Below are 10087 nucleotides of genomic sequence, written 5' to 3' on the forward strand. Positions count from 1 at the left end.
ACTTTTTTTTTTTTATCACTGATATGTTATATTTCAATCATTTCATGTATTTCAGCATTATTGAGTGAACTGCTGCCAGATTACAGTTTGATACAATGTTGCATTGACCTTACTTGTTTGCCCCCTGGACTACCTCTGAAGACAACCAAGCCTGGGTCGTCTCTGGGGAGACTTTTGGTCGCTTGTGGCCAGTAGTTTCTTTAAGACCCGCAGGCCATGTGGATCATGAAATCTTGAAATAACTGTCAGACTAGTACTGTTGTAGTCCACACATCTCATCTCACTACATTCATGTGACCATAAGCGAATGGGAGTCAGCCTGAAGGGTGTCTCTTCATTCAAACTCTAGCAGAGTCAATGTGTGTTATTTTACACAAGCTGTGTTTGGATATTTACTCTCTATAACGGGGACAATGTTGTTCTGTGATCTTACTGATAGTGGTATAGTTACATACAGTACTTGATCCACTTTTCAACGATTAAAAAGTTGAAGTGTAACTTGAGAAATCGTCTTTTATGCCTTACTTTTAACACCATTTCATAGTTATGTTATTGATGTGTCATCCACTTCATTAATACAACTCACAAACCTGTGATATGTGTTTTGTTATGATTCTTTACTTTGTGATATGTGTTACTCTGCTCCTTTATCGCTTATCAATAAAATACCACACGTATCAACCCTGTGCTCATAAATTTGTACAGCATTTTTTCAGATTGGGGTTTTTATCAGTTTTAATGTATACAGATGGAAGCAAGAAGTTTATTTTATCAACCGTGAAACAACGTGGGAGGAAGTAACGTCACTTTAGGATGGTAACACATCCAACGTTGAAGCTTGTCAAAAACACAAGATCACAAAATCACCATCACACAGAAATATAAGTCTCTTATGAAACATGAAAAAAGATGCTGAAGCTCAAGAGAACTCCATTGACAAGATACTAAACATTTACATAAACAGCATGAGAGATTTTTTTTTTTTTTTTTTTTTTTTGGTAAAAAAGTGCGCTAGACTTCATTTGTGCACCAAATGATTACAGTGCAAGATCCTAAGTGTTTTGCTCTTGCATTATACAAGAGACCTCTTTTTTGTCACATTTAAACCACTGCTGTTTCACATACTTGGATGAAAACATTCGCCAGTGCCCCGGCTGTACTCTGAAACGGTCCATTTCCCTTTCTTTTCCTTCCTGAGCAACAGCCTGGATAAGGCCATCGCCCCCCTCACAAGCTGACATCAGCTAATGGAAGAGCGCGTTTAAGCGTTGAGAGCTTTGGCTACATCTGTAAAGACCAGACGACTGGGTCGCTGTGTTGTCCCTTGTGAAGTTGTGAGAGTCTGTGGGGAAGATAGGAGATATGAGGAAAGTTAAGATGACAGTAACTTCAGCGCTTCATTTTTTTTTTTAAAGGACACACACATATACACACACACACAAGCAGTTACTTTAAAAGTGCTACAAGTGTTTATAAAAGATGTTTTTATTCATAAAAACCAATAAACCACTGGAGCTGTGAAATCAACTTAATATTTTAGGATGTGGACCATGATTTATTAATTATTAAAAGTAAGAAGTGATTAGTACCAGAAGCAACAGATCACACTGCATGAAAACAGCTGGAGGGAGAGAATAAGTTCACTTTGTTAAAGTTAAAAGTAAATAAATCATCTTTAGTATTGGTTGACAATTCTGCTAATTGTCCCACAACACATGACTATCCAGAAAAAAATATTGGGAAAATAAGATTTAAGCTTTTAAAGCAGCAAACAAACGGCATTTACTTAGTGACTATAGGATCTGCTCAGCTGCAGCAAGTGAGGGACACAAAAAATAAATGAATAACTACAGGAAAAGCTTATGAGACAGCATAACACCTGAAAGATTCCAGTCATGTTGTGATGCTTTGGGTACTGGACAAAAATCCCTTTAAAATCCAGAAATTTTCCTTGTATGAGTTGTAGTTTTTATTGTATTTGTTGTCCACAGTACATACATTAATCTTGATTATATTGTTATTTCCCCCTCAAGGTGATGTTTTGAGAGGCTTTTTATTCTGCTTTATAGGTATTAAGTCAAGGGATTGCAAATAAAAGAATGTGAAAGATGGATATAGGGTCAGAGGAAAAGGCTTTAAGAACAGATACTATGCAGATGCAGTGACTCAGATTAGTTAACATAAGAATAGAAAATCTGTTTTAGACATCTAACCTACTAGTTGTTGCTTTGGATACAGAAGCAAAGACGGTATGAAAGAATAAGGGTGGCTTGGAGAAAGGGGGTTTATGTGAAATGGTTAAAAATACACACAGGCGATACTTTACCATGTTTCCCTTACATCATTGTCAAAACTTTAAAAAAAAAAAAAAAAAAAGAAATGAAAGAAAATGCAGAAGAATTACCACAGTGAAAAACGAAAACAGTATAGTTTATTAAAATACCAATATAAGAAGCCTATGGTAAACGGTTTAAGTCAAGTTATTATCTATCCACTTATATGTAAAACCAGCTGTGTTGCACATTACTGGAGAATTTTTTAAAGGATATTGCTCACATTTAAGCAGTGCAGAGGGTAATTTTGCCATAGTTTCAAACATTTTCATTAAAGGGTAATGTGAAAAAATGTCTCATGAAAAAGAAAAGCTATTCTCTAAACACTGCCTGGCCTACCTTGGCATTAGGACCTGTGAGACTGCCTTCCCGGCCATGATCCAGTAGTTCCTGTTCCAGCAGATCATCCTGTTCTTCAGCTGGGTCAAAGTTGTACATGGGCATGAGCTGATGTCTCAACTTCTCCAGCCTGTCAGAGGAAAAAGAAAAAAGTTAGAGGTGAGGAGCATTTGGCAACTAAGAGGTTTAACTTTGTGTCATGGTCAAACAGTGACATTTTTATAAGACATTTTGCAAAGAGCTATGGCCTCTCCGAGCCTCAAGGATGTTTGTGCCAGGTCATATCACAATATCAACAAACTATGAACTTACCGCTTCCGTTTCCGAACATACAGCATCTAATAGTTAAAGAAAAGCACGTCAATTTATTAGGATGAACTGTGGACTTTAATGTTGTACCAAAAAGTTGAAGTTAAGAGACGGTCTGAACTGATTCCTTACAATTACCACAGCTAAGCCGATGACCGTGATGATGCCAAGAGGTATGAGCAACATTCCAACCCCTGAGCCCTCGATCACCACATCTGGAAATGCAGTAGCGTTGAAGCTGGTCTCATTTGTTGTTATGGTAACAGTCATTAATGTTGTGGAGGTGATGTTTTCTCTGGCTCCTGGACTCATTGAGAGCAGAGGTACCGTGGTGGTCGTGGCAGTTGTGGAGAGGAAACTTGCAGTTGTCTTCGCCGGATTTACAGCCATGGTCAGATGTATCTGTTTCAACTAAAGGATGTGTTTTAAATCTCAGTCTGATTTCAGTCTCGGTTTCTAATGTTCTTCATGGTCCATACAGGGGTCCTCCAGCTGCTTTGGGGTATGCTGAGGTATTGATGATCCTTCTGCCATAAGACCTGTTGAGTTGAAGGAAAAACACTGATGAAGGACAGAAATATTGAAGTTTAAGATTTGATCTGTTAAATCTGGTGGTAAATGAATTCAAGGAATCATAACCAAAGAGTTATAAGTAAAAGTCCAATTCTTGCAAACAAAATAACTAAATCATAATCTCCTTCACATCTGTGAATAATGATTTGCTCAAATCTTTAATAAAAAGAAGGGGGTAGGAGTGGGGAGGTGGTGTAACATCCTTATTTTCATCCAACCGGTAGCTGATACTACCAGCAGAGTTGTGGTAGGTGTTTTGGTCAGGATGTGGGTAGCAAGCGGAGAAGTGAAATCTGGTGTGACAATTTGATAAATACAGAAGAATACTAACCACTAAAACTGTAATGTTCACTCGGAGGAAATGTGTTGGCAGCACACACACAAGATCCATAAATATCCACTGCATCTAAGACTGAGTTACATGTGCCTCCCACCTATTCACGTACACTTCCCATGAGAGCAAAAAGCAAAATTTCCTCAGAGATTTACATATATGAGTTTTTAAAACAGAAGCATGCTTTCTATTTGTGTTATATGTGACACAGGAAGGCACAGACATATGATCCATTCCTCCCTCCTCATCCTGTCTGCTTGTGCTCTTAATGAGGAACATGTGCAACTCAAGCCAACCAATGAAAAACAAAAAGTGAATTCAGTCATTGCTGTTTAGTACAGTGTACAACCTCTGCCTTGCACAAAGACAGCGCTTACAACATTTTACATAGTAAGTTTTTTTTAAAAGATTATTTTATGGTCTCACTGTCTTTGGCATACACACTAATGTTATTTATAGTTAAGATGTACTGTATCTCAGCTCTTACAGAAGCAGCTGAGCTTCTAATCCTGCCAACATGGGCAAGTCTTACTCCTGCTTCCCATCAGATTAGAGATACATACGTACCTTAACAACCAACATGCATGTTCAGAGGTGGACTGCGGCAGGCTGAGGCAAGCTAAAGGCAGAGATATTTCATTGGAAGAAGCAACATTTGCTCCAGTGTCTGCCCCTCCTCCTCCTCAACCTCTTCTGTTTCCCCCTTTAGCAATGCAGGTATTGCATTGGCTGTTTACATTGACACAACAGCCATCTTCTCTGAGGAAGGACTCCACACACCAAAGTAACCCTATCCTGGCAGCCCCCAAGAGATTCCCCGCCAGTTCTTCGATTGTCCCTTGAATGCACTCCCGCTGTCTTGCCCTTTCTTGTATTTCACACAACAGAGCCTGCTCTTGAGATGCTGCAAACAGAGATGACTCTGGCAAGCGCCCTCCCCCTTCCCCCTGCAATTGGTCTAATGGTTTCAAGATGATAAATGTGGTTGGCTCCCTCAGATGCCTGTTTGGCTTTGCAGGGATGAGAGTGGGATTTAATGGCTCTGCACACCAGATGCTGTCAGACCCATGTGAATGACTGCATCCGGGTGGCAAGGCAGAAAAAATTAACCCAATGATGACCCGGGTCTCAATCTCAATTACTTTAATTTGCTCACAGAAGTGAAGAAATTTATTTTCAGTCACCTTTAATGTTTTTTATTAATTGTGCAGGATTTGCATATTTCAAGTTAAATCACAGTTAAATAATTTCTATTCCATTACTCATAACTTATTTATAGCAGAAATTTTTCAAAAACACTTTCCCAGTCATCATGCTATAGAGTGTTATAACACATACATACACACACACACACACACACACACACACACATATATATATATATATATGTATATATATATTTATTCCATGTACTAAGTGAATACAATAACAATATTTCATTGGTTTGTTTCAGGTACCATTTTAAAGACAGAGTTTCTGTTTCATCGAGCTCCCTAAGAAAAAAAAAAGCTGCTCACAATGTCACAAGAAATTTATGGAGACAGGGACAGTTAGATAATAGGATGAGTGGAAAACAGATACAGAGTTACAAGTATAGAGTATAAAGTGCCCCCTGCCTTAAATATTTTTTTCTCCTTTTATAATAATTTCCTGAAATTATTTTTCATTTGCTTTTTTTTATATATATATATATTTTTATTGTAAAGTGACATTATGAACAATGTATATTTAGAAGTAATTATATAATTAACAACATTAAGAAACACATGTAGAAATTAAACAGTCATGTGAGGTGCAGTGAAATTAGCATTGAAGACAAGGTTTTATCTATAATTTATTCTTACTCGAGCATGTTCCAGTACATCTCAAACACTTTGAAGCAGCACTTAAATGATTTGTGAACCTAAAAACTATGCGCTTCTGATTCACATCGAAGAACATCAGCCATTGCTGTGCACATTCCTGGTTTGAAACTGCCCTGCTGGTCTGAGATGCAACGGTTCACAACTTTGTTTTCCCACCTGGCACAACACTATTTTGCTTTTCATTGTAATGTTGTGTAAAACACTTTTTTGCTTAAAGTTATGTAAAAATCACAAGATACATCACTACAAATAATCTTTGCAAAAAAAAATGTGAATAAATTAAAAAGAGTTAACAAAACACTATCACCATGACAAATGTGAGTTAACAATTTTATATGGAGTTAGGAGACCCAAGACAATAAAAGAAATGAGGAAAATTCATGTCTAAAAGCAACACACAAAAAAATAAACATTAAAATTAGATTTATAGGCAGAGAATGTCATACAAATTTAGTTTACAACAGCAGCCTGTTATCTTGTTGTTGTCATGTCTGTTTCACATATGAAGCTTCAGTTAGCCACTTCAGTCCAATTTCAGATTAACCCTTTAAGGTCCTGGTCCACCATATAGTAAAGGTACATGTCCAGTGATCTTTTTTTTTTTCTTCTTTTTTTTAGATTGTGGAAATAAACCATCTTTGTCAATTGGTTTCGGTATGTAAAACCAAAACTAAGCATTTGTTGTAACATCAGACATTACTGTTTAAAATTTTTACTATTTCACTGGAATTAAGTTATTATTAAAGTTAAATCCCAACCATTTACTAAAGAAATTTTATTCTGATTATTTTGTCCATAAAAAATGGAAATATGGGGAGAAACATTTTTCTCCCCATTTTTATTTGTATTTGATCTTTTTATTTGTGTGAACATTAAGGGATTAACAAGCAAGTTCCCCTCGTCACTAAAAATCTCTCATTACAGTTAAGTAAGTTTGTGGAAACGTCACACAAAGGTCTTGTAAGTTTGCAGCCTTTCCAGAGGTGCGCTCCTTATATGCAGTACACAACACCCCTATACACACAGTTTAAGTTCATTCACTCATTATCCTAACCACTTAGTCTGATGAAGGGTCGTGGGGAAGCTGGGGCCTATCCCAGCAGGCAAAAGGCAGGGTACACCCTGGAAAGCTCACCAGTCCATCGCAGGGCCAGTATAAGTTGCATTTCAAATTTACTGGTTTCTCACATTTTCCACATTCAAATGCTTAAAAAATGTAAACAGCTTAAAACAAAAGCTACAGTGAAAATAGGTGGTTTTAATTTTTCTTTTGTTTGTTTGTTTTTGTTTGGTCCAGTAATGTACAACTATGCTCCATATTTTTTGTGGTTGATGTTTGTGCCTTTTCATTATGTCAGTTCAGTTATTTTTGTCCATGTAGTGCTGTTTCATCCCACAACTGTAGGGGGTGCCAAAGAGCAAGCTCGAAGACCCAGAGAGCGCAGATCTCTGCCAAAACCATTGTATTTTTTATTATTTTTATTTATTCGTTTTTATACTAGTGATTAAGGGCATAACTTTAATGTTTAATTACTTTTCTAATGTTTGCTTGAAAATCTGAGTCTTCATTCATCACAATAATCAGCTTCCTAGTGAGGTATTTTTTAGTACTAAAATATAAATAGTAGCAAAAAGGGAAGTTTTACAGTAGAAAATTATTCTTAACTTGTCCATGTAAAAAGTCACCAATAATACACAAACAAATATACAAGTTTTCTTGTACCAACCAAATGACAACAGCAAGACACTGTTAAACAACTTCTAGTTTAGCAAATATCTGTTGAACTCTAAACATTTCATATATACAAAATAATAGATTTAAAAAGATAAACAGAAATTTCTGTATTTCTGTTCTGTCTTGTATATGGGACTAGCGTTATTATTGAATCATTACATTTTTATTTTATTTACATGTTGCACAGCATCCCAGCACTTTAAAAAAAATGTTTGTAACTTAAGGTACTCTTCAAATATTTAAAAAGCATCTTGTACAAAATCTCAGATTGCACTGGCTCAGCTTACACGTTCTTTTTGTCTTTTCAGTTCACAGTGAAAAGAATGGCAAAAGGGGGGCAGGGAGACATAAGGGAAGTAGGAAACAGGAAGGGAAATGGCACTGATATCCTCCAGCAGATGGAATAACAAATGTATTGCTAATAAGTGTTACTTACGTGAAATGGAACACAGTCTGACATCTGAACTAAAAGATGAGCCTACTACCAAAAGATGTCCTATTTCAATAAGTTGAGCATAGTATCTTCGTGCATTGCTAGATCTTAGAAAGAAGCTCCTTCTTAAAGTTGCATGACAGTAATGGAGAATGTATTGTTGGGATTTTGTTGTTTTGTTTTGTCACATGATAATGCTGAAAAATATTAATATAAAAGAGTAGATGATGTGAATTTGACTCTAAGATGTAAAATTAGGTTGGACAATTTGAAAAAAATGAACATCAGTAGAATCAAACAAAAAATGTACTAAACAGATAACTATATTCAGTAAAAATACACAATGGGAATTAACATGTTAATACATATTTTCATAGAGCTTAATTATATGTTTGTTGACTGCTATTCCAACACAAAACTGAGCCAAGTCTAACAATGTGTGTGTGTGTGTGTGTTAACTAAGTCTTTAATAACACTGACAACACACAGTTGGCACATTGTGAAACACTGCCACCTTGAGATAATTGTGGAAAGCTGCTGCCATGCTGCACTATTAGATAACACCTTTTACTTCCACAATCCATTTTTCAAGACTTTATGTCTTGTCAAAGTTGCAGATGAGATTTATTAAATCCATGGCATGTTTGGATGTGCATTAAAACTCCAGACCACAGCAGGTGCAATGGATAAATCAAGGATAATTTATCTCCAACTTTACAGAAAAACAAATAACCATCTGTCTTATCTGTCAGCATTTAAGTAAATGTGAATGGTCAGGCTTTCACTGCAGAACCTAATCCATTACTTACAAGGTTTTGAATGTAGCATAGGGAGATTTAGCTTCCGCTAAAATCCACTCCTCCAAATGCAGCTCAGGCTAATTGCTGGTCATTGCTTGATGGCTTTTAAAAGGTGTCACTCATAGATGTTAACCATCTTACAGTGTAATGCAGGTCTAATAGTGGCATTAGCGCTGACTCAATAGCCTCTAAGTGGAGAAGAGAAGAGAAGAAAGCACTTTTTATAATACATACTTTACTTAGGTTGGACTAATGGCTAGATTGATGCATTAGAATGTTTTTTTTTTATCTTGTGTATATCTGAACTTTTTCAGTCCAGTAAAATGCATGGAAAAAATGACCAAAAGGCAAAGCATTAAGTATATAAACATTCCAGATTTGATTTTTACTAAGGGTATTTTAAAGAATGATATCTTGTATTCATGGGAAATTGAACATCTTTGCCCACATCCTCAGCCATCTGGCCAAGTGCTGTCTTGAAGTGATTGATTCTCATTAAACTCATCAGACTGTCAAGTGGCTGTGTCTTCATGTATCCATTTTGTTCATTGTCAAACATTTAAAACAATGCCCTCCTACTCTTTGCGATCTATTCTTTTCTATTTTTGCTGACCTAACCAAGTTAACAAAGGAGGCAAAAACAGAATCAAATTAACTTTATTTATTTAGCACTTTTCAAACACAAGTGAATCACAAAGTGCTTTGCAAAAGCATAAAACAACACATATAAGCTGGAAGATTTTTCTGTGCAGAATGTGCAAAGAAATACTTAACTTAGTGTTAGGGATTATTGTATACTAGTAGGTCACTAGTGTGGGAAACAACCATTCTGTCAGCCTCCCCTTTATCAGCTAGTTGAGGCAGATAGCTGCCCTCCCTGAGCCAGGTTCTGCTGGAGTTTTTTCCTTCTTGTTAAAAGGAAGTTTTTCCTTTCCACTATCACCTCTTGCATGCTCAGGATGGGAGATTGGATTGCAGTGAAGATTTGATGCAGTCTGTTGGTTTTATTTAACTACGCTATTTATTATAAATAGTTTTGAATTAATATGTTTGTAAAGTGTGATCACATTCTTGTGAAGGGGAACTATAAAAATAAAACTGAATTTAATTTTATTTAGAAAACAGGGGGAGGTCTAATAGTTTCTTCTGACATACCTACTTATCTCTCTGCCTGTCGGCCTGCTTATCTATCTATCTATCTATCTATGCAAGTGTGTGTTTACAGTATACAACCAATTGATAATCAATAAAAAAAAACTGTCATAGACAGGAGAAGCTTGTTTTTAAGTATCTCTATTATATACCATTTACAGTTACTCAAATCAAATTTTCCTTAGATAGGATAAACAAAGGCAGACCAACATTT

The 10087-nt window shown here is 36.2% G+C and overlaps 1 protein-coding gene across 1 annotated transcript; it reads right to left on the reverse strand.

Moving 5' to 3' along the window:
• Positions 1 to 1261: 1261 nt before the first annotated feature.
• cUnh3orf18 (chromosome Un C3orf18 homolog) lies at positions 1262 to 4678 on the reverse strand (the record flags this gene model as incomplete). The annotated part of the gene is made up of 5 exons (XM_079242649.1): positions 4456 to 4678; positions 3114 to 3520; positions 2985 to 3010; positions 2673 to 2802; positions 1262 to 1342 (listed from the first exon to the last, which is right to left on the reverse strand). Exons 2-5 carry the CDS (start codon positions 3369 to 3371, stop codon positions 1262 to 1264), a joined length of 495 nt encoding a protein of 164 aa, XP_079098775.1. The 5' UTR covers positions 3372 to 3520; positions 4456 to 4678.
• Positions 4679 to 10087: the final 5409 nt, after the last annotated feature.

This window comes from Telmatherina bonti (genome assembly GCF_933228915.1).
Source record: "Telmatherina bonti genome assembly, chromosome: 6".
Classification (NCBI taxonomy): Eukaryota; Metazoa; Chordata; class Actinopteri; order Atheriniformes; family Telmatherinidae; genus Telmatherina; species Telmatherina bonti.